Source organism: Hylobates moloch, unplaced genomic scaffold (assembly GCF_009828535.3).
Source record: "Hylobates moloch isolate HMO894 unplaced genomic scaffold, HMol_V3 SCAFFOLD_18, whole genome shotgun sequence".
In the NCBI taxonomy this organism is placed as follows: Eukaryota; Metazoa; Chordata; class Mammalia; order Primates; family Hylobatidae; genus Hylobates; species Hylobates moloch.
The window spans coordinates 7240865-7265249 of NW_026652293.1; the positions used below are offsets into that span (position 1 = coordinate 7240865).

General features: G+C 44.9%; 1 protein-coding gene across 6 annotated transcripts; it reads left to right on the forward strand.

The window, feature by feature from the left end:
• Positions 1 to 1979: 1979 nt before the first annotated feature.
• Positions 1980 to 23043, forward strand: EIF2D (eukaryotic translation initiation factor 2D). Of its 6 annotated transcripts, XM_058430665.1 has the most exons (16): positions 1980 to 2236; positions 3149 to 3339; positions 5068 to 5151; positions 6133 to 6223; positions 8951 to 9058; positions 11532 to 11785; positions 12279 to 12396; positions 14419 to 14464; positions 14891 to 14994; positions 15115 to 15264; positions 15397 to 15541; positions 15639 to 15724; positions 17531 to 17626; positions 18890 to 19010; positions 20926 to 21100; positions 22838 to 23040. In XM_058430665.1, exons 1-16 carry the CDS (start codon positions 2181 to 2183, stop codon positions 22906 to 22908), a joined length of 1896 nt encoding a protein of 631 aa, XP_058286648.1. In that variant the 5' UTR covers positions 1980 to 2180; the 3' UTR covers positions 22909 to 23040. The 6 variants fall into 6 exon arrangements, with proteins under 6 accessions (XP_058286648.1, XP_031992230.1, XP_058286649.1 ...); XM_032136339.2 differs by lacking the exon at positions 15397 to 15541 and having other exon boundaries at positions 15635 to 15724; positions 22838 to 23042; XM_058430666.1 differs by lacking the exons at positions 11532 to 11785; positions 12279 to 12396 and having other exon boundaries at positions 22838 to 23043.
• The last annotated feature ends 1342 nt before the right edge of the window (positions 23044 to 24385 follow it).

Genomic DNA, 24385 nt, shown 5'->3' on the forward strand with positions numbered 1-24385 from the left:
CTGGGGAAGGGGGCTCTTGCTCTACCAAGGAGGAGGCTGGATGCCATGGTGCAGAATCCTCTGGGGTCTTGGCTCCTACTTGTCAACCACTAATTAATTTTTAGGTTTACAATTGATGTTTTCTTATCCAAGGACATCTGGTATACAAAAGCTCCCCTAGCTTAAAATATTTAGTATTTCCTGAATAGCTTTCCTCTGTTCCCTAAGAAAGAGGCTTCCTCAGCAGCTGTGCTGCAAAAGACCCCAAATGTATTGCACATCCGAAGAGCAGTCAAGTGGGAGGTGAAGGGTGAGTACAGGGATCTGTTGTAGGCACTGTCCTCCTCTGGGCTCCTTTGACATTGGCCTGGTGGCTGGGATACTTCAGAATAAAGGCCTAGTGGGTCACAGGTTTAGGAGGAGTTGGGGCTGGTCCCTAGGCCACTATAGGTGATGGGCAAACATTGCAGAAGGCCTAATATTTGGAAAGCCAGTGTGGAATTCTCCTTTGTGCAACTGTGTCACTGAATCAACTGGGATTTTTTACTGGTGAATGGACACTTGGAAGTTTTAATATGCAAAATATAATTTACTTTTATTACTTAAATTACTTAATGTAATTTTAATATGCAAGACTTAATTTACCAAGAGCCACGATTCCGGGTGTTTAAATCCTTGTCTCCAGGGAACACAGCTGTCCCTTTGAGGAAAACCTAATTTCTCTTCCCTGCCTGTGTGACTTTGGGACAAATCTGGGACAACAGTGAATTCTCTATTACTGTTATTACCACCCATGTAAACTAAAAATCAGGGATGAGAAAAATCTTACAGAAAATTCTAGCTGAGGCTTCTAGCTTATAGTACAATGAATAGACCTTACTCATAGAATGACTTTAAGAAAAACATTTAGGCCGGACTTGGTGGTTCACACCTGTCCTGTAATCCCAGCACTTTGGGAGGCCGAGGCGGACAGATCTCTTGACCTCAGGAGTTTGAGACCAGCCTGGGCAACAAGGTGAGACCCTGTCTCTACAAAGAATACAAAAATTAGCCGGGTGTGATGGTGCCCGCCTGTAGTCCCGGCTACTCGGGAGGCTGAAGCGGACAGATCGCTTGAGCCTGGAAGATTGAGGCTGCATTGAGCTGAGATTGCGCCACTGCACTCCAGCCAGGGTGACAGAGAGAGACCCTGTCTCCAAGTAAACAAAATAAAATAAGATAAAGAAAAATATTCAAAAGGCCCTCAAGGTTTTTTCGTTTGTTTTATTTTTTGATACGGAGTCTTACTCAGTTGCCCAAGCTGGGGTGCAATGGCACGATCTCGGCTCACGGCAACCTCTGCCTCCTGGGCTCAAGCGATCCTACCGCCTCAGCCTCCCCAGGCACGCGCCACCACGCCCGGCTGAATTTTTCTTTTTTCTTTTCTTTTTTTTTTGAGACGGACTTTCACTCTTGTTGCCCAGGCTGGAGTGCAATGGTGCAATCTCGGCTCACCACAACCTCCGCCTCCCCGGTTCAAGCAATTCTCCTGCCTCAGCCTCCCGAGTAGCTGGGATTACAGGCATGCTCCACCATGCCCGGCTAATTTTGTATTTTTATGGAGATGGGGTTTCACCACGTTGCTCAGGCTGGTCTCGAACTTCTGGGCTTAAGCGATCTGCCCGCCTCGGCCTCCCAAAGTCTGGGATAACAGGCTTGAGCCACCGCGCCCGGCCGAAGCCTGAACTCATGTTTATCAGTTCAATTATTTTTGGGGAACTGAACCGAACCGAATGGAATGGAATGGGAGCTTGCAGAGAGCTTCTACTCAAAGCAGTTCCTAAGGTTGATGGGGTGGAAGAAAATAAACAGAACCGCTGTTTGCGTGGCCGAGTCGCTGCAGTGGGGCAAACCCGACCTGCTCGCGCAGGCGCAGAGCCACGCCCGCGAGGTGATGGGACGGTGGGCGGAGGACTGGCGTTCCCTGGGCCCTGCCCCTCCCTGCCCTGCTTTAGTTCCAGGCATCGCCACTGGGGGCGGCCGCGGCCGCCCTAGCGGCAACGGCCACGAAGCTGCGCGGCCCTGGTTTCCAGCCGGGCCTTTTTCGCGGCCGGGCCCCAGCATGGCTGCCCCCGGGGCTGCGGGCCTGGCAGCTGCTGCGCCCTCGCTTTCTTGACATTCCCTGGTTTCTGTGTTCTCTTCCCCAGGCCACCCCAGCAGACATGTTTGCCAAGGCCTTTCGGGTCAAGTCCAACACGGCCATCAAGGGGTCGGACAGGTGAGGGAGGAAAGGGGCCTGCTCTGCCACCAGAACAACCAGACATCTCTTGGGCCCCGCTGGCCCATAGCCCTTGCTATTCTCGGCCGACATCCTCGGGTGGAGGCCGAGGGGTATGCCAGGGAAGGGACCCCAGGAGGCAGGGGTGGGTTAGACACATTTCGAGGTGAGGATGGAGGGGGACCTGGCTCTCTTTTGGATAGTCTAGTGAGTTTAAAAGAAAACGTAGTTAAGTCAGCGTTTACTGACTGCAGACTATTTAAGATGTTGTGGAGAATGCAGAAGTGAAGGAATACAGAATTCTTGCCCTCCAAAGAGCTTAATTCCCCTTCGGAGAGATCGGATGGGATACGAAGAATTAAAAGTATAAGAAAAAAAATGACCAGTGATTACTTCTGGCAGGAGAGACAGCTGGAAACTGAGGTGGGAGGGAATAAGGCACATGTGGTAAGAAGAACTGTATCTGTTCAGACAGGGTCACAAATGGAGATTGTGTTTGGAATTTTGTAACCAGTGCTTTATAGTTGTCTATAGGTCTCATGGCATAGTTATTTAATCATAAACTGGCAGATATGTGAAGCATGTATGAGAAAGGAGTGGCCCCAAGGGCTAGGCATGAAGTCAGGAAGGCAAGGCTGTTTCTTGTGTCAGGCTAACTTGGATTGTTCACTGGGCCTGTTTTCCCACCCATAAAATGGAAAGGCATACCCCAGGAGTGAGTGAAAATAGACGACAACGGATGAAAAAGAGTTTAGGATGTTTCAGAAGAGTGTGTGTGAGACTAGGACATCATAAACCAGGCAATCTTTCTTTGGCCCTTGTGATTTTATAGTGAGCACTTTTGAGTTCGTTCTTGATATTTATTAAAAGTCTGTCCAGACAGCATTCACAGTGCTGGTGTGCTTTCTACAGGAGAAAGCTTCGAGCTGATGTGACAACTGCTTTCCCCACCCTTGGAACTGATCAAGTCTCTGAGTTAGTACCTGGAAAGGAGGAGCTCAACATTGTGAAGTTGTATGCACACAAAGGGGATGCAGTGACTGTGTACGTGAGTGGTGGTAACCCCATCCTCTTTGAACTGGAGAAAAATCTGTATCCAACAGGTATGACAACAGGACGAAGATGGCCATTATCATTAGGTAGTTCTTGCCTAACATCTGCTTCTCTCTGTTTCTTCCATTAACTTGTCTCCCATAAAATAAGCAAGCACAAAATCTCCCAATACCATCCCCAAGGATCTTCATGGACCTAGTGTTCCTAGAATTGAGTCTTTCAGTTCTAGGATGCAAAAGGTTTTCTCTTATGCAAAACCACTATAGGAGGGATTAAAAAAGGGCTGACATAGTAAGTAAGGGTGGTTGCAAAGGGAAGTTCTGAGATGAAGGAACAGTGGCTGAGAAGTTTACAGTGGGTTGACTAGGGATAGAGCAGAGGTCTTGAAAAGGATGGAATTTCAGGGCATGTCTCCATGAGACGGAGTCTTGCTCTGTCGCCCAGGCTGGAGTGCCGTGGCGCAATCTCGGCTCACTGCAAGCTCCGCCTTCTGGGTTCACGCCATTCTCCTGCCTCAGCCTCCCGAGTAGCTGGAACTACAGGCACCTGCCACCACGCCCGACTAATTTTTTGTATTTTTTAGTAGAAACGGGATTTCAGCGTGTTAGCCAGGGTGATCTTGATCTCCTGACCTCGTGATCCATCCGCCTCGGCCTCCCAAAGTGCTGTAATTACAGATGTGAGCCACCACGCCTGGCCAAAAATATATATATTTTTTAGAGACAAGGTCTTACTCTGTCACCCAGACTGAAGAGCAGTAGTGTGATCGTAGCTACCTGTAACCTCAACCTCCTGCGCTCAAGGGATCCTCCCGCCTCAGCCTCCTGTGTAGCTGGGACTACAGGCATATGCCACCGTGTCTGGCTACTTTTAAAATTTTTGGTAGAGACAAGGTCTCACTATGTTGCTCGGGCTGGTCTTGAACTCTTGAGCTCAAGTGATTTTCCTGCCTCAGTCTCCCAAAGTGTTGGGATTACAGGCATGAGCAGGGTGCCCAGCCTAAAAAATGTTTCTTAAAACTATCTGTAGCAGGATTTTCCTAAAATACTGAAAAGAGATACTGTGATAGGAATGAAGCTGGATTGATAAGCTACATATCCAGTTGTTTTCATGATGTACTTTAACCATATGTCTCACAGGGATTTTTTAGGCTCTGAGTGGCTCTCTAGGATTCTTTGCCTTCTCTGTCACAAATCTCAGGGACTCATTCTCCTTTTCTCTTTTCCATAGCTGCTGACACCTACTTTGTAACTTGGGGCTTTTCATCCTCCAGGGTTGGCTGCAATAGTGCAATGCAATATCCTTAAGCCACTCCTGCCCCTGATCTCACTTCCTTGCTGTACCTGAAGACAACCACAATACTTTTTGACCTAGGGGTTTTTACTGCTAATCACTATGGAAACAGAGGGGATAAAAATGATAAACATGGGAAAGTTTCCAAATTTTATACAGCTGGCTTCCTGTTCTTAGGCTACTTGCTTCTGAAGCCATAAATAAAAGCTTCATTGGTTCTCTGCCCTCACTTTTTTGTCCACTGTGACCATTTTCTGCTTCTGCAATCCGGGTGCCTCCAAATCTCAAGTGACACTCAGTTTCTTAGGTTTTTTCCTTCCTCAAAAATGAAACCTCTCTGGGCATCCCCTTACAACCTTCTCTTTAGCTTTGAGTTGAGTTTCTTACCTGTATTCTAATTAAAGCAACTATAGTGTTAGGTTTTTCCATTTCTCCAGAAGATTGGCTTTTTGGTAGTAGTGTTTTCTGGATCTCTTTTTGTACAGTGTACACGCTGTGGTCCTATCCTGATCTTCTGCCAACCTTTACAACATGGCCTCTGGTACTCGAGAAACTGGTAGGGGGAGCAGGTAAGAGGATTTTCCTATATTCTGGCTATTGGCTGAAACCTACTTAGCAAAATCCAACTGATGTAATAAACTTACCCATTTCCTGTGTTTGTGTGGTTGAAAAATGGAATTTTTTCCCCTGTGTGTTTTATATTTCTTACTTGGCTGGTTCCACAAGATCTCTGGGCCTCTCTGGCCCTGTTGTAAGGCATAAATAAGTGTTGTGAAAGTACTTTGTGCACCACTATGTGCTATACTATAAATCAATAAGCTGAATTTAGGAAACTAGGACAAGACAGATCATGTTATAGGCTACTCAAACTTTTTTTTTTTTTTTTTTTTTTGAGATGGAGTCTCACTCTGTTGCCCAGGCTGGAATGCAGTGGCATGATCTCGGCTCACTACAACGTCTGCCTCCCAGGTTCAAGCAATTCTCCTGCCTCAGCCTCCCAAGTAACTGGGATTACAGGTGTGCGCCACCACGCCTGGCTAATTTTTGTATTTTTAGGAGAGACAGGGTTTCACCATGTTGGCCAGGCTGGTCTCGAACTTCTGACCTCAAGTGAACTGCCCGCCTTGGCCTCCCAGAGTGCTGGGATTACAGGCGTGAGCCACCACACCTGGCTAAGTACCTCTTTTATGCCAGAAGAATGTTAGGAGCTGAGTCTGGAGAGGAAGTGAAGGTTCCCACTTCTGGCTTAGAAACCACCATTTGAATAAAAATAAATATCCTGCTGTTGGATGGATGAAGGGGTCATCAAAGGCGTAAGCCATAGGCATAAGTCACTGCACCCGGCCAGGACACTCAAATTCTGTTTGACCTTTAGCCCCCTAAGGGGAGAAGGTCTGATACTGAAGTTGCCATTTTTCATTTTCATTATGGATAACATAGTTGATACCTAATAACTATTTTTTGTTGAGTGAGTGAGGAAATGATGAAGTAAAACACAGTTAGATGGAGGCCAAATGCAGGTTGTGATGTTTTTGTTTTGTTCATTGCAGATTTGATGCTGCCTGGACTAGTGATGCCCCCTGCTGGTCTGCCTCAGGTACAGAAGGGCGACCTCTGTGCCATTTCTTTGGTGGGGAACAGGTACTGTGCCAGGCAACTGTGCCTTTGGGGGAAAAACTTGTGTAAAAGAGGAGTTGGAGGGGAATGACAGCTTATAAAGCATATGAACAAAAGAGTGAAAGCAAAAATCGGTTTTGGAAGAAGCAGAGTGGGCCAGCAGGGGAATGGCAGCAAACTTATGGGGAGTCCATGCATCTGGGCAGAGTATATTTGCTGTTTGCTGTTGCTGCTCTGTTTTCTTTCAACTTAGCATTTTTATTTTTATTTTATTTTATTTTATTTTTTAGATTTACAGAAGAGTTGCAAAGATAGTAGAGTTCTGAAATGCTCATTACCCAGCTTCCTCTAATGGTAGCCTCTTACATAACCACAATGTAGATTATTACAACTAAGAAATTAACATTGGCAAAGTACTGCTAACTAAACTACAGACTTTATTCATATTTCCCCAGTTTTTTCACTGATGTCTTCTTTCTTGTCACGTATCCAAGGTAAAATACCAAATTGCATTTAGTCGTCATGTCTCCTTAGTTTCCTTCTGTTTGTGACCTTTTCTGTTTTTTTCGTTGTCTTTCATCACCTTCACGCTTTTTCCCTATATCCATATCATTATCCTTATCTTTTAATTATTTTTGATAGCTTTATTGAGATACAGTTTACATACAGACAGGATCTCACCCTGTTGCTCAGGCTGGTCTCAAAACTGTTGGCTTCAAGCGATACTCCTGCGTTGGCCTCCCAAAGAGTTGGGATCACAGGCATGAGCCACTGCATCGAGCCTCCACTGCTTCTTTTTAAAAATAAGAAGTAATTGTATGAACAACTCTGAAAAATTAAAAGCCCCCCTTACCCCACAATCTTTTTTTCCTAGAAATAACCATTATCATTTTGATGTGTGTCCTTCTTGTCATTGTTCTACACATATATACATGTGCGTATAAAAATACATGGCTTAGGGTATGTGTGTTTAAAAATTCAAGCAAAATTATACCGTGTATGTGTTATTTTTTCACTTAATATAGTGTGGACATTTTCTTTTTTTAATTTTAATTTTTATTTTTTATGTGGACATTTAAATACTAACTTAATACACATTTAAATTTAACTGTGTGTTAAATAAGAACACACAGATCTGCCAAACCTTTTTACCTGTTGTGTGATGATGGAAGAGGCCCTCTCCTGGTGGACATTGAGGTTGCCTCCAATTTGTCTCCATTACAAATGTTATCTTATTGATGCTTCTAGGGACACTGTTGCCAGTATTTTTCCAGAGTAGATACTAAAATGCAGAATTGTTAGGTTGAAGATCATGTGTATTTTCTGTTTTCCTACAAACAAGCTGTGTCAGTTTTTACACCTACCTGCAGCATATATGGAGCCTATTTCCCTATACTCTCACCAATACTGGATATGATAGGTCATCTTCATTTGTGTTATCCTAGTGAGTGAAAAATTACATCGTACTATTTTTTTTTTCATGGAGATGACCAAAGTGGACTCATTATTTTGATAATTTCTTTGAGAGAGAAGGAAAGAGTGATGGTAGGCATGGGAGTGGTCAGTGTTCAAAGATCTTATTTTTGCTACTCATATTATTCTATTTTCCTTGAACGCTTTGGAACCAAGCACCTAGAAACTTCTGTTTACCTGTAGCAGAAATTACAGTTGAAAAGAATGATGATGTTACCGTTTTTCTCCCCCAGTATTCTATCTGAGATAGGAGGAAACTATGTAAATGGATATTTGGCCTGTTCACTTTAGCCTTCAGAGTGTATATGAGGGTGGAGCTGTGGATGGTTTGTGGTGGGGGTAATGATATGAGGGGTTGTTAAAAATTCAAGTCATGTTCAAGACTGGAGTTCTCAAGCCACTGACCTTTCAGGAGTAGATGAGAAAAACCTTCTTTTAAGAACTGGGAAAGAAGCCAGATTCAGATTTTGTGGCAGGAACTGACCTATAGGTACAGTTAGCAGAGCTACCAGGTTTAAAGTAAGTTCAAGTATTGGGAACTCTCACTTGGACCCTGGTTACCTTGCCAGGCTTATGTATTATTCCCCCACTGTTATCCAGCTAGTCACCCATCCTTACAGGCAGTATCTGATTGATCAATGCTTGAATAACATTGGGCTGACAGAGATTTCTCATCTGGGCTTTGGAAGTTTCTGTAGTTACTATATATGTGGTTGTTTTTGATATCCTGGAAGCATCCAGTTCTTAGATATATAGTTACACTGAGCCACCCCTCTTATAAAGTCGACTTAGAAGGAACTTCTCTAGTTGGCCCCACTATGTGTCTCTTCTCTCTTCCCTATGGCATCCCTCAGCCTAATTTATGATATATGAATTGCCTCCCCTTTAAACTTTCTTATGGGATGGCTATGACTTCTTTAAGGTAGAGGAGATAATATATGTTTTTGAAGTTAATGAAAGGGAACATTAAATATCCTTCCAAGACCTACCTGGATTTAATTCACAGCAGGAATAAAACAAAGGCAGTGATAAAGTCAACAGAGGAGTTACTAATACAGAAGTTTAGTGTTTAGTTTAATGTTTGGTCAAGGGATTTTTGAAAGTAATATTTATAGGTAATCTGAAGAAAACTGAGAGTGGACTGAGTTTTGTTTTATGATACAAGACCTTCAAATTGGTAACCTTGGTATTTTTACCACACGTGTCAGAAGATGATCCTAACATGTGCCCTTCCCATAGACTTTCCCTGACCCTGGTCTCTGGCTTCCTTCTTCTTAGAGCCCCCGTAGCCATTGGAGTTGCAGCCATGTCCACAGCTGAGATGCTCACATCAGGCCTGAAGGGAAGGGGCTTCTCTGTGCTCCACACTTACCAGGACCACTTGTGGTGGGTACAGAGTTTCTTCTGTTTTACAGAGAACTGGGGCAGCTGGGGAGAGGATGGGGCCTGTGATTCAGGAGTGAGAGTTTTGGTCCTAGCCATGTCTTTAAGCAAGTTGCTAACCCCAGACTTTTATTTCCTTACCAAATACAAAGAAAATATTTTTTTCCCCTGTTTGGACAAGTAATGAGAGAGAACTTTATTTTGTAAGTGAATTATAGAATCTTAGACCCAAAAGAAGACCTTAGGGATCATCTGCTCTGCTCCTCAGTACAGTGATACTCATTTTTTTATAGCCCTGGTCAATCTGGCCCTAGCTGCCATGCACGTTTTAGGCATCATGTGACCCCATGATGAGTGCTTCTGAATCCAAATCACAGCAGGGTAGACCTTTAGACACCAGGATTATAACCTGATTACTTTTATGTTATTCAAATTTCACATTCCAGACTCCTCCTCCTCATGAAAGTAACACATTCTGACTGTAAAGGTTGCATTCCTGAGACGCGTACCTGTTCATTTTCTGGTTATTTTCTTGTCATTTTAGCAAAACAGTAAGCAGTGATTTTCTCAAAAAACACATTTAGCCAAGTATTGTGGCCTGTTGGTATAGAGTCATTCTTATATTTTCTAGCCCAGTCTTGGAATTATTATTTATTTATTTTTTTTGAGACGGGGGCTTGCTCTGTCACCCAGGATGGAGTGCAGTGGCGCGATCTCAACTCACTGCAAGCTCCACCCCCTGGTTCACACCGTTCTCCTGCCTCAGCCTCCCTAGTAGCTGGGACCGCAGGTGCCTGCCACCATGCCCAGCTAATTTTTTGTATTTTTAGTAGAGACGGGGTTTCACTGTGTTAGCCAGGATGGTCTCGATCTTTTTTTTTTTTTTGAGACGGAGTCTCGCTCTGTCGCCCAGGCTGGAGTGCAGTGGCGCGATCTCGGCTCACTGCAAGCTCCGCCTCCCAGGTTCACGCCGTTCTCCTGCCTCAGCCTCTCTGAGTAGCTGGGACTACAGGCGCCCGCCACCACGCCCGGCTAATTTTTTGTATTTTTTTAGTAGAGACGGGGTTTCACTGTGGTCTCGATCTCCTGACCTCGTGATCCACCCGCCTTGGCCTCCCAAAGTGCTGGGATTACAAGCGTGAGCCACCGCGCCTGGCCTGTCTCGATCTTTTGACCTCGTGATCCACCCACCTCGGCCTCCCAAAGTGCTGGGAATACAGGCGTGAGCCGCTGTGCCCAGCCTTTTTTTTTTTTTTCCTCTTGTTGCCCAGGCTGGAGTGCAGTGGCACAGTCTCAGCTCACTGCAACCTCTGCCTCTCGGTTCAAGTGATTCTTCTACCTCAGCCTCCCGAGTAGCTGGGATTACAGGCATGTGCCTGAAACACCCGGCTAATTTTTTTGTTTTTAGTAGAGACAGGGTTTCACCGCGTTGGCCAGGCTAGTCTCGAACTCCTAACCTCACATGATCCGCCCATCTAGGCCTCCCAAAGTGCTGAGATTACAGGCGTGAGCCACCACTCCCGGCCAGACTTACTAATTTTACAAGTACTGGCCAAGCCCTCCTTTGCTGGAGGTACAAGCTCATTTTAGCCTATTTTTAGATATTTGAGGGCTGATGACTGATATTCTCCTAGCACCTTGTTTAACTATCAGTCCAGGCAACAGCAATCAAGGTCAGGTTGTCTAAGTTGTTTTAGCAGCAGCTGCTTTGGTTCTCTCCCTGCACTTTGAAAAAAATATTTATGGTATTTACCTGATCAGAATAGCCTAAACATACCCTTTGGCTTTACTGTGAACAACACTGAGAAGCCTTGCCATAGCTATTAGTTAAAACTTAGTTTGATTTGCGTAATGTTGGCTAGTATAAAGCTTTTTACTGCTCTGTGTGCTTTGCTATGTGGCATTGCCTTTTTTCCTGTCTTCCTAAGGCTTAGTGGCATAAAACCATGGCCATCTCTGCTTTCCACGTTAGACTGAATTTGATGTAACACAGAAGCCACTGATTTTGCAGTCCTTGAGCAGTCCAGGTGTTTGTGTTTTATTACATATGCTGAGCCATGGGTTTGCATTTCACCAAACAGATATTACAGATGCATTCACGATCTTAATGTTCATATTTAATTCAAATTGGTTTTGTTATTAACTCAAATGAAGGGAACATTTTTGGGAGTTTATCTTAAACTCCTTTAATCTTTCTCAGTCTTGGGGTGTCTATTAATAGTATTATTCTTTTGGGATAGGGAGGAGACAAGATTTATTCTCCCCATTTCAGAGATGAGGAAACTGAGGCATGGAACTTTTGGGGGCCCAGAATTGAAAGTACGCTTGAGATGAGGGCACAGGCTCTCTGCCCCCTCCTGGCCACTCCTGCCTGTTGGCTCTCTGCTGTCTCTGACCTCACTGCTGACTCCTCTGTGGCCAGGGCTGGAGAGTATTGGAGCTGCTGCTTGATGTTTCTGACATGAGATTTTTCCAGGCGGTCTGGAAACAAGTCCTCTCCACCTTCCATTGCTCCACTGGCCCTGGATTCAGCAGATCTCAGTGAAGAGAAGGGGTCTGTCCAGGTGGACTCCACCCTGCAGAGAGACATGAGGCACATGACCCTGGAGGGGGAAGAGGAGAATGGGGAGGTTCACCAGGCATGTGAAGACAAGTCTCTCTCAGAAGCCTCAGAAGACACCAGCACCGGGGGCCTGAACCAAGACTCCACAGATAGCAAAACGCTTCAAGGTATAACTCTAGGAGAAGAGCCCATCTCCCCACCTCTCAATTTAGGAGCCTGATAAGCTCCACTCCACTGCTGACTAGCATGGCCCTTAAGCTCCCGGGGGAGGAGGGGAAGCTCCTTATTTTCTGTGAGGGTGGCGCAGCAGCCCTTTCACATCTTGTTTTTGAGTCCTTTCCATGTAAGTCACGTCTTCCTGGGAGCTAATCTGCCCTGGCATTTGCCTGTTTTCAGCTACAAAGCCCTCCAGGGTTTCTTCTGGCTCAACTTCTCTGGGTGAACACTCCTAGCTTGGTGGGACTTTGTGGCTTGACTCCTTCTCTGGGGTCAACATCTTTAAAGGCTCAGTGCTCAAGAGAGTCTGGGAGCTTTGGTACCTGGGAATGGGTTCCTTTCAGAGCCAAGCGGGCAAGGTAGGGATGAAGCTGGCAGTCGTTTTCTTGTACCAGGTATTCTGTATCCCTCAGGAAGGATGTGGCTCTTGTCTTTTCCCTGCAGAGCAAATGGATGAGCTGTTACAGCAATGCTTCTTACATGCCTTGAAGTGCCGAGTCAAAAAGGCTGACCTCCCTTTACTCACCAGCACTTTCCTTGGCAGCCACATGTTCTCCTGCTGGTATGGAAAGCACTGATGTGGGCTGGAGGCCGGGGCCGGGGTCACACATGTGCTCCTTGATAGTAGGACAGGATGGGGCCAATGCAGGGACTGGTTGAGGGACATGCTGTGGAAAGAATGGAGGGGAAGGCTTATCTGACAAACACATTAGTTCCTGGGTTCTAAAAAGTTAATTCTTAGCTTGCTGGGCTGTTAAAACAAAATCTTAAATTTTAGCCAATGAAAGGATATTGAGGACCGGAAAGTTAAAATTCCTGAGATTCCATGAACACTGCCTCTGCCATGGGGGTTCTGGGCAACCTCACAAATCAGGCAGCGTGTCCTGTGCAGGAAGTGTCCCAGGGCAGCCTCTTTGTCAGGAAGCTTCTTCTGGAACATTCAGCCTCCTCACACTTCTGGAAAGTATGTGAGGGGCCACATTAGGTTTTATTAGGAGGAAGAATTGGTGTGAACACCCCCCATCCTGGCCCACCCCATCCAAAACACAAGCCACCAGGAGAGGTATTATTGTGTGTGGATAGAACCTGGATTTTGAAGACAGAGCCGTCTGGACTCAACTGCTAGGTCTCCAGGGTGTTCCAGCAAGGTGCATTTTAGCTTGTTACTGGGCTTCTCTGAGTCCTAATTTCTAATAATCATGGGATTGCTGTAAAGATTACATAGCCTGAACCATAATAAGCATTCAGTAAATACTATCATGTCAGGAGGTTTGCTTATTGATTTTTACCCTGAGATTGAATTTATTTATTTATTTATTTTTTGTTTTGAGACACCGTTTCACTCTGTCACCCAGGCTGGAGTGCAGTGGCGTGATCTCGGCTCACTGCAACCCCTGCCTCCCAGGTTCAAGAGATTCTCCTGCCTCAGCCTTCCCGAGTAGCTGGGATTACAGGCACATGCCACCATGCCCAGCTAATTTTTGTATTTTTAGTAGAGGTGGGGTATCACCATGTTGCCCAGGCTGGTCTTGAACTCCTAACTTCAAGTGATCCGCCTGCCTCGGCCTCCCGTAGTGCTGGGATTACAGGCGTGAGCCACTGTGGCCGGCCTGAATTTATTTCTTTTTGAGAATCTGGCTGTGATTTTTTACAAAAGTGATTCTTAATGTAATGTCTTCCCATTTATACTTGGGTGTCTTTAAGCTATCCTGTACAAATGTGGTGTCTGGAGTGTGTGGAGGGATACTTGGTAATCTGTCCTGACTTTCTTGGGTTGCAAATACATGGTAAAGGGGCCCCAGAATATTCTGTAGGATAGGATCCTGGGGTGGATTCTAGAAGCACTCCTCGAGAATCCACTGCTACTGCATGTCATGTTTTGAGAGAAGATGTAAGCTTGTATCAGGAATGTCCCCTCCAAAACTAATTGCTGTAGTGCAGGGGTCAGCATGTTTTTCTGTAAAGGGCCAGATAGTAAATACGAATATTTTCAGTTTTGCAGGCCATACCATCTCTGTTGCAACTACTGAATGCTGCCATTGTAGCACTAATGTGACCATAGACAGTAGATAATTAGTTGGCCAGACCTGACCCCAGGGTGCAGCTTGCTGGGCCCCACTCCAGGCCTGGCTGCCCACAGTGTGAGTTTGCTGTTGCAACTTTGGAGGCCACAGAAGGTTGTCTGGTCTGGGAGGAATCTAAGGCTATATCCAATGCAGTAGCCACTGGCCACATGTCGCTATTTTCAGTTTAATTTAAAGTAAATAAAATTTAAAATTCAGTTCCCTTGGTCACATTAGTCACACTTCAAGTGCTTACTACCCACATGTGGCTAATGGCTGCCCTGTTAGACAACACAGAGAACATTCCACGTCTATGGAAAGTCCTATTGAACAGCACTGATTTAGAATGTCCCATAGTCTGCGCCCCTCTCTGATGTCACCCTGGGGCAGAGAGTTCTGGCACAGTGGCCTCTCTCTGAAGGTGGGGGAGGAAGGCTGAGGAAAAAGGCCCTCCTCTCAGTGTCAGGCAGGTCCCAGTATGACTGCTCATTAGCTTAACTTGCTTTTCCATCTGCCATCAGCCCCGAAGGACGACAACTGGACATAAAGAAGTCAAGCTACAAAAAGGTAAGCAAGGATCTTCTTCGCAGACCCGTGCAGAGAGTTGTGTAGGGGCACATATGACATAAGCCAGGTGGAGGCTGGGGAAGTGCTGTCTACCGGGCTCAGGCTAGAATTAAGCTTTTTGACTCCAAGTATAAGGGGGAAGAAAGAAACTCTCCCTGGGCTGAAGCAGTTGGTGGCACCCACTCTCCTTTCTCCTTTGACCCCTTTATATCTGATTAGAGTTCTGAACGGCCTCACTGGTTAGTCTCTAGCAGCTTCTTGCTCCCTGGCTCTCAGGTTGGGGGCCTCCCAGTTCCTGGTTGATGAAGGCAGGGGCTGTCTCATATCCCTGCACAGTCCCTGCCTAGCTCACTCTGGCACATTCTGGGTGCTCAGTATGTGTGTGGAATCAATGAAGTCCCCTACCACTGGCCCTCTCTCCCTTAGCTCTCTAAGTTCCTGCAGCAAATGCAGCAGGAGCAGATTATACAGGTGAAGGAGCTGAGCAAAGGGGTGGAGAGCATTGTGGCTGTGGACTGGAAACACCCGAGGTGAGTGCAGGGGGCCTGTCACTGTAGCCCAGCTGGCCCCAGGGCACCTGGGCCACAGACTGGGGATTGCTGAGATGCTAGTATAAAATGTGTTTTTTCTTTCCTTCTGCTGGGTTTTAGGATTACATCTTTCGTCATACCCGAGCCCTCCCCGACCTCCCAGACTATCCAGGAGGGTAGCAGGGAACAGCCCTATCACCCTCCAGATATAAAACCCCTCTACTGTGTCCCAGCCAGCATGACCCTGCTCTTCCAGGAGTCTGGCCACAAGTGAGTTTTTGGAGAGCAGCCCTTCTCTGCCTGCTTGGTGTTCTGGCCTACAGTTCCTCTCAACCTGAGTAGTGCTCTTTTGCGACTGGCAAAACCTGCTCTGCCCCTGTTCTCCCCTTCTCCAAAATCTAGCTTCCAGCCTCCTTCCCTGGGCAAGTTCCTCTGGACTAAACGAACGAGTAGGTCTCACCCTTTTCTGCCTGTAATGATTCTTCACATGGTCATGCTCACTTCAGTCAGGAAAAGGGAAGAAACTAGAGGCCGAAAGCTAAGGAAAGTCCCCTGCTCGGCAGGGAGTGAGTCTGGGCATCTGCATTTTTGTCTCATGGCACAGCATGAACTAACCCCTGGGTCACTTCTCCTCACCTAGGAAGGGGAGCTTTCTGGAGGGCAGTGAGGTCCGAACGATCGTCATTAACTACGCCAAGAAAAATGACCTAGTTGATGCAGACAACAAAAAGTGAGTGCATGAGAAGCACCAGATCTGTCTTACTGGCCAAGTCTTTGTCTTTATCAGACATAGACACATTTGGGGAGGATGTCTGGGAGGGAGAATAGAAAACCATAGCATCTTAGAGGTAATTAAGACCAGTGGTTTCCAAACCATGGGCTGTGGACACTCAGAGTTATTGTCTGGGGTGTTCAGATCCATGTATACGAGCAGCATTGACTACAGACTAAGTAAACATTCTCTCACAAATACCCATGAATCATCTTTAATTGGCTATTGTGAGGAATAAAATGCAAACTTACAAAGAATTTACTGAAGTCATCATACCTTTTGGTATTTATTTTTATTGATAGATATTTGTACATATTTGTGGGGTGCACGTGGTATTTTGTTACATGCACAGAGTGTATAATGATCAAGGCAGGGTATCATCACCTCAAGTATTTACCATTTCTATGTGTTGGGAACATTTTAAGTCCTCTCTTCTAGCTATTTTGACATACACAATACGTTGTTGTTAACTACAGTCACCTTACTCTGCTCTCAAAGATTAAACTTATTTCTTCTATCTAACTGTATATTTGTACCCATTATGGTGTTATTTTCTTAAAAGGGGATACAGATGGTAAACTACCAGATGAAGAGAGTTCCATTAATTGTTTTTTACTTTAATGGTCGGGCACTGTGGCTCATGTCTGTAATCCCAACATTTTTGTAGGTCGAGGCGGGAGGATTGCTTGAGGCCAGGGGTTTGAGACCCACCTGAGCAGCATGATGAAAGCCTGTCTCTACAAAAAATACAAAAATTAGCCGGCCGTGGTAGGGCATGCCTGTAATCTCAGCCACTTGGGAGGTTGAGGTGGGAGGATCGCTTGAGCCCAAGAGTTGAGGCTGCAGTGTGCAATGATCATGCCACTGCACTGCAGGCTGGGTGACATAGTGAAACTCCATCTCAAAAAAAATTTTTTTTTTCACTTTAAAAAAACATCATCATGATAAAAAAAGTTGAGACATAACAGCCTAATCTAACACCTTCATTTTATTTTATGTTTTATTTTTATTTTTGAGACAGAGTTTTGCTCTTGTTGCCCAGGCTGGAGTGCAATGGTACAATCTCTGCTCACTGCAACCTCTGCCTCCCGGGTTCAAGCAATTCTCCTGCCTCAGCCTCCTAAATAGCTGGAATTAGAGGGATGCGCCACCATGCCCGGCTAATTTTTGTATTTTTAGTAGAGGTGGGGTTTCACCATGTTGGCTGGGCTGGTCTCGAACTCCTGACCTCAAGTGATCCACCCATCTTGGCCTCCCAAAGTGCTGGCATTACAGGCATGAGCCACTGCGCCCGGCCCTATTTTTAGTAGAGATGGGGTTTTACCATGTTGGCCAGGCTGGTCTTGAACTTCTGACCTCAGGTGATCCTCCCGCCTCAGCCTCCCAAAGTGCTGGGATTACAGGCGTGAGCCACCGCACCTGGCCAACACCTTCATTTTAAAGATTCCCACTTCCTTTCTTTCTTCCTCACTAGCCAATTTTGATGCTAAGCTTAGAAAGCTGTGGTCACATGCTTAGTTAGTAGCAAAGGCTCCTGATCTTCAAATTTATCCCATCTCACTTTCCCTTCCACTTCCTGCTTTTCGTAGGAAAGCATATGTGTATCTCCCACGCATAAGGTACATTGCCTTTTGGACTGTGGGCCCATAATTGATTCATATCCTGAATGTCTATAAAGACCATACGAGAGATGAATCCTGAGTTAGCCTTCAGGTCAGAAGGGACAAGTCTAGGACTTCTTCATTGCTTCTTCTTTCCCTTTAGTCTTGTGAAATTGGATCCCATCCTATGTGACTGCATCTTAGAGAAAAATGAACAGCATACAGTCATGAAGCTTCCATGGGACAGTCTTCTGACCAGGTAACGAGCACTGGCAGTCCCTCTCCAACTTTTCTATCCGCTCCCCTTAGTATCGATCACATTGAACTTTAATACTGTCACTATCTTAGTCTTTGACTTTCTTTCTGTAGTTCATACCAAGTCAGTCTACATAAACACAGGCTTGAGGAACTTTGATTTGGGGGGTCTTTGGAACAATTTGAGCCAATATGACATAGGAGAACTTGAAAGGAAGAACAAAAAGGAACATTCATTAAAAATAGGAACTTAAGGCAGGCGTAGTGGTGCATGCCTGTAGTCCCAGCACTTTGGGAGGCGGAGGCAGTAGGATTGCTTGGGCCCAGGAGGTGGAGGCCACATTGAGCCATGTTTACGTCACTGCACCCCAGCCTCGGTGACAAGGTGAGACCCTGTCTCAAAAAAAGAACTTACTCTGTTAAAGTGAGGGCATTTAAAAAACTAAGAAAAAATAAAATAAGAACTTCAATAAGATGCAGAAGCAAAAGAAGGCTGGGGAAAAGTGTCTTAAAGTCTTTAAAGGAAAAAGTTTTAATATTTCTTCTTTTCCACATAACTGAAAATAGTTTATTATCAGGAGTCAGCAAACTACAGCCCATGGGTCAAATCTGGCCTGCCACCTGTTTTTGTAAATAAACTTTGATTGGAACACAACCATATCCATTTATGTGTTGTCTGTGCGCTGGTTTTGTGCTATAATGGCAGAACTGAGTAGTTGTTAAGAGACCAGGTGACTGGCAAAACTAAAAATATTTACTGTCTAGCCCTTTATAGAAAAAGTTGTTGATCCTGATATATGTGATAGCAAGAGAAAACTTGGTTAGATAAAAGGTAGAAACTCCTCGTGGTAAAAGTTGTCTATAAAACATGTCAGAAATGTGAAGCAGCACTCTCAGGCAATAGGCCACTTAAGGCACATTCTTGAGACAGGTAGTAGCCTCCACAAGGCAGACTGGGCAGATTCTCAAAAGGCCAGGTCAGTGGACCGTTTCCAGGGGCCCAAGTCACTGATGTTCCCATCTTTGAATCAGTGGGTGTCAACCTTGGCTGCACTTTAGGGAGCTTTAAAAAATTCATAGCCCTAGTCAGAGATACAGATTTCATCGAGCTGGGCTGCAGCTCCCTAGGGATTTGAATGATTCTAATGTGCAGCCAAGGTTGTGAACCTGCAATTTCAGCCTACACCTAACTGCCTGCTGGTAGTGGGGTATGAGGAAATGGTTTCTGTTAGCTTTATCAGTTTGTAACTCATAACTTCTGTTTCAGGTGTTTGGAAAAATTACAGCCTGCCTATCAAGTGACCTTTCCCGGACAAGAGCCCATTGTGAAGAAAGGGAGAATCTGTCCAATTGACATCACCCTAGCACAAAGAGCTTCTAATAAAAAGGTAATTTTAGAAAGGCACAATGTTCAAGGATGGTGATTTAATGTTCTTGCCAAGTTCTGGTCTCCCTAATGTGATTGGAGGTTTTTAGATTGGCCTCAAACACATCAAAGATTTTTTTTATGAAACACTCGTTTTTATGTGCCTGGGCTGGGCTCTGTATGAAACAGGTAAAGCTGACCCCGCTCACTCACTGCTCTCTAGGATTTTGTTCTAGGAAACTTGCTAGAGCCTGGTTCCAAAAGTAAACAAGATTTTATTTTTATTTTTTTCTTAGAACTATGTTATGGACATTCAGCTCCCACATAGTCTTTCACCTCTTAGGCCTTGCTCAATGAAAATAACTTGTAAAAAACTTTCTGAAGGAACTAAGCGTGTTTAGCTTGGCAACACAAAATTGTGGGGAACCAATGACATCTCTCCTCAAATACGTGCAAAGCTGTCCCCTGGCAAAGTAGTGCACTTATTCTATATGCCTTGAAAGGACAGAAATAGGATTATTGGGTGGAAATTCCAAGAAGACAGACTTTGAGTTCAAAATAAAGAACTTTGTAGTAGTGTACAGTTACGAGCATGGGCTTTGGATAGTACTGGGTTCAAATGCAGCCGTTGCCTCACTGCCTGACCTTGAGCATGTTACTTCATTTCTTTTTGTGTGAGTTTTACTCTGTGAAAAATGGGGATAATACCTACCTGGTAAGGAATTGTGAGGATCAAACGAAGGAGTATACATAGCTGAAGCACTTAGAATGTACTTGGCATATAAATACTTGGTTCTCAATAATTGAGAACCAGTAATAACCTTTACAATAATTAGTAATAGTCACTATTTATTGAGTGTTTAATTATGTGCCAGACACCGAACTAAATAATTTTCATATATATAGTTTATTTAAACACTAATTTTCTGTTAATAATGACAAATAGAATTGTCCAAAATTGAAACTGGTGTTTCATAAAATAGTGAATTTTTTTCTGGAGAGTCTGCAAGCAAAGATTAGGTGAGCACTTGCTGGGGGAGGATGTAGTTGGGGGTTCATGTATCAGGTGGGCAATTGGAAGAGATACATCCTCTAAAGTCTTATTGATTCTAAGATTTTCTGGGTCTGGAGCCCATTGACAAGCGTAAGGCTAGTTGGAGCTTTTATAGTCTTTATTGATAGCAGTCATCCCCCACACACTCCTGACAGTAATACACTTTACTATCTGTAGTCATGAATGAGAAAGAATTTGTTTTAAAGCAACAAGGGGGAGAATTGTGATATTTTAAAAGCACTAACATTTTTCCTTTTTATCTCAAAGTCACATACTTGTCATTTGTGAAGTTGAGTAACAGAAAAATGCATGTGTTGCTGACTAGATTCTTGATATTAAGGAACTGTTGTTTGTTAATTTATTTTTAGGTGCGATGATGGTTTTGTTTTTATGTTTAAATGAGCCTTGTCTTTTGGAGATACATACTGAAATATTTATAGATGAAATGATCTGATGTCTGGGGAGGTTTGCTTTAAAGTAATAGAGGAGTGGGGAGTAGACAGGGGTATAGATGCATCAAGGTTGGCCATGAGTTGATAATTGTTGAAACTGGTGATAGGTACATGTGGGTTTATATACTATTCTGCTTTCATTTATGTTTTGAATTCTCCAAATAAAAAACTTAAAAAAGAAGTAGACATTCTATGTGATACAGAGAGTATCTGTCCCTCTAAATATGTAATACATATATTGGATGGGGTAGAGAGAATCAGTTTAGAAGCACAAAAATAAGTGATTTGGATTTAAAAACTACTAGGGTTATAGGAATGGTGAACCATCAGAGAACACAGGGGCTGAGAAGGCTGCTGAGGCTCCGGAAGGCCCTCTGGAGGGAAGGGAATGCAGTCACCACCGTCAGTCTCTGTCCCCACTGTCCCCCCAGGTGACCGTGGTCCGGAACTTGGAGGCCTATGGTCTGGACCCATACTCAGTGGCTGCCATCCTTCAGCAGCGATGCCAGGCTAGCACCACCGTCACTCCTGCCCCTGGGGCCAAGGACAGTCTTCAGGTGCAGATCCAGGGAAACCAGGTCCACCACCTCGGCTGGCTATTGCTTGGTGAGCATCCCCTCTGAAGAGTGGAGGCATTGGTCTAGCTCAGCAAAGACCTTCCTGCCAACTCAACTTGCATAATACACACACACACACACACACTCTCTCTCTCTCTCCATTTAGCTTTTAGTAGCTATTTAGAGAAGAGGGAACCAGTGTTTGAATCAGATCCTTTGGCTCCTTTCAAATTCAGTGTTTTCTCTTCCACTATTAGAGTAGTTTTCTTCGTGGTTGGTCCCTTTCTATAAAACATGTGGGGAGCACCCAAGCTTTTGTGCTAGGCCCATTGTTGGGGTTTTTGCAGGCATCTCTCTTAATCATAATGATGCTGCAGAGCTGTTATCTGTTTTGCACCTGAGGAAACTGAGGCCCAGAGAGGTTCTGTGCCTTGCCCTGAGATCCTCTGACTCTTGAGTGATACAGCTGGGCACGGAACTTTTTTAGACTCCAGAGTCTAAGTTCTTTTTTTTTTTTGAAACGGAATCTCGCTCTGTCACCCAGGCTGGAGTGCAGTGGCGCAATCTTGGCTCACTGCACTCACTGCAGCCTCCACCTTCCAGGTTCCAGTGATTCCCCTGCCTCAGCCTCCCAAGTAGCTGGGATTATAGGCACGTGCCACCATGGCCAGCTAATTTTTGTATTTTTAGTAGATATGGGGTTCACTATGTTGACCAGGCCAGTCTTGAACTCCTGACCTCAGGTGATCCGCCTGCCTCGGCCTCCCAAAATGCTAGGATTACAGGCATGAGCCACCACGCCTGGCCTAAAGCCTAAGTTCTTTCTACTAACTCTGGGTAACCCAGCCTCCCGTTTGTCCTCACTTCAAACCAGCCTTCACATCTCTGCCTGAGTCAGCTTTCTTAAACAAATATGATCACATCACTCCCTTCTAAAAAAACTTTGTATGCCTCTTCAATGCCTTCAGAATTAACTCCTAAGCTCAATAAACAAGACCCTCTCAGCCTGAACCCAGCCTTACCCCAGTCTTCCCTGCAGGCTTTCTCTGGCAGCTCCTACACCCACGTTGCAGCTGTCCTGGTCTCCTTGCAGTTCCCCAGATTGTCCTTGCACGTTCACCCACATGTGCTTCCGCCTGGGCTATCCCCTTGCCTAGGATGCCCTCCCATGCCCAAGCCCACCTGACCTCAGAGGCTCACTGGCCCAGCCCAGGGGTCCTGGGAGGCCTGAGCCTAAATTAGCATTTTAAACATTGCTAATGTAGCACTTTCCAATTGTGTTTATATTTCCGGTTAATGTCTGCAGCTTGGCTAATTTTTTTCTAATGTCTGAACCTCCTGCCAGACTGAGCTGCATGAGCCAGAAACCTTGCCTTTTTCATCCTCAGGGCCTGGAAGATAGTAAGTGCTCATTTAGGCAAATGTATTCCATGGCCTATGGCAGTACCTGACAGTTAACTTCTAGAGTTGAGCCCCTTTATGTGAGGAACCCCTTATGAGGTACTGAGAAGAAATGTTATGAGGAAGAGAGAGGAGCACAGACAGAACAGACACATTCTCTCTTGTGAAAAAATAATAAATGCCTGAAATACACCCAGAAAGTAGCTCTCAGTGTGAAAATTTCAGAAATATACACATCAGCTGTGAGGTGTAGGCGTAAGTGGTCAGTCCCGAAGTTGAGTTTGAACTGGGTGGAATGACATTGTGAGACAACAGGGACTGGTGGAGGGCCAGCCGGGGAGCAAGGTCATGCTCCGCTGAGGAGTGTGTGCTTTTTGGATTGTAGAAGACTATCAGCTCCCTCGAAAACACATCCAAGGTCTAGAAAAGGCCCCCAAACCTGGCAAGAAGAAGTGACAGACTCTTTTGTCTCACGTGGTGGATCCGGTGGAAATCCAAGCTCTGGGCTGGTAATTTTTATGAGCATTTTCAGCTTTTGCAAATACAAAATATAATTCTTTACAAAAATAAATTTTTATTCTAATCTAAATCTGACTTCCCTCCTGTTTCCTCCACTTAGCTAAAATGTACTAATTTTTGAAGTCGGGAGTATTCTAAATGGACAGAAGAGGCCACGGTGGCTGCCATTCTGCCCACATGGTTTCAATGGTTTCATTCCTTCCCTGCTTTCCAGGCAGGCCAGCCCATTCAGAGTTCGGACAGGTGGGGCCTTCCTCTTTTTAAAGACCTTCTACCAAATACCCTACTGCCTAATTAACTTCCTAGCCCCAAAATAGTTCCTCACATCTCTAAAGGGTTAGTCACATAGAAAACAGATCCCAGCTGTTCTCTGTCATCAATCAAAGCAACAGAAGAAAGAATTGACCCTAAATTGCAGTAGAATTTAGGCTAGATAGAAATCAGAAACAGTATACAGGCATATTAGGACATGGGTTTCTATAGGACAGTGATTATTCCCCAACTTTAGGACACTGCCACTAACTGGTAAATTTGTGATGTAACTCCAAGATGACAGCTTTGTTACAGTGTAGAGTCTTATCCAACACCTGCCCTCTTCAGCCCCAACTTCTTAACGTGGAGGTCATAGAAGGGGTCTTTAATAGGTCTTCAGAGGATCCATGAACTCCCTGAAATGGTGCACAGATTTTGTACGATCATTTTCCTGAGAGACGGACCATGCTTTCATCAAATTCCCAAAGGGATCACTTGATGCCAGAAAGGTACAGAACCACTGCTCTGGTCCCTGCTCAGTTTATGGAATCATTTCTCTGACTGGATCTCTCCTTATACAATAGGAGGGAGAACTGGGCTAAATTCCTTGAGTTTTTGGGTTTTACCATTAAGAGACAGTTGCACTTCAGTTTACTTGTTTCTTTCTCTTCTCAGTTTTTCTCAAACTGAGATAAGAAAGGCTTAAAAATACCCACAATATCCACAAATTGCCCGTTTGAGGCTCGAAAAGGAAAAAAAGGAATGGGTTTGAAAATGTGTGTGTGGCGCCTCCTACCGTCTGTTATCAGGCCCGGAATAGGCCTTTTTACTCATAAGTAAACTCCTTAATTTCACTAATCCTATGTCTACCGGCATGAGCATATGAAACTAGGAAAGGGATTCCCAGAAATTGAGCCTAAACAGGATCCTGTTAAAGCCTTTGGCCTGCCAGAGTCTGATCTGAGGAATTATGATCTGTATAGTAGTAATGAACGATGGTTCCTTATGTGAATACAAGTAAACTATAGCACTGTGCAAAGTTCTTTCACAAACGTGATTTGTTTTGCACGATCTTGGAGGGAGTGGAGGCTAAGAAAGGTCATGTCCTGCCTTGTTAATCTCTGCTGAAGACACAAAGCCAGTAAGTGGTAGGGCTGGGTCT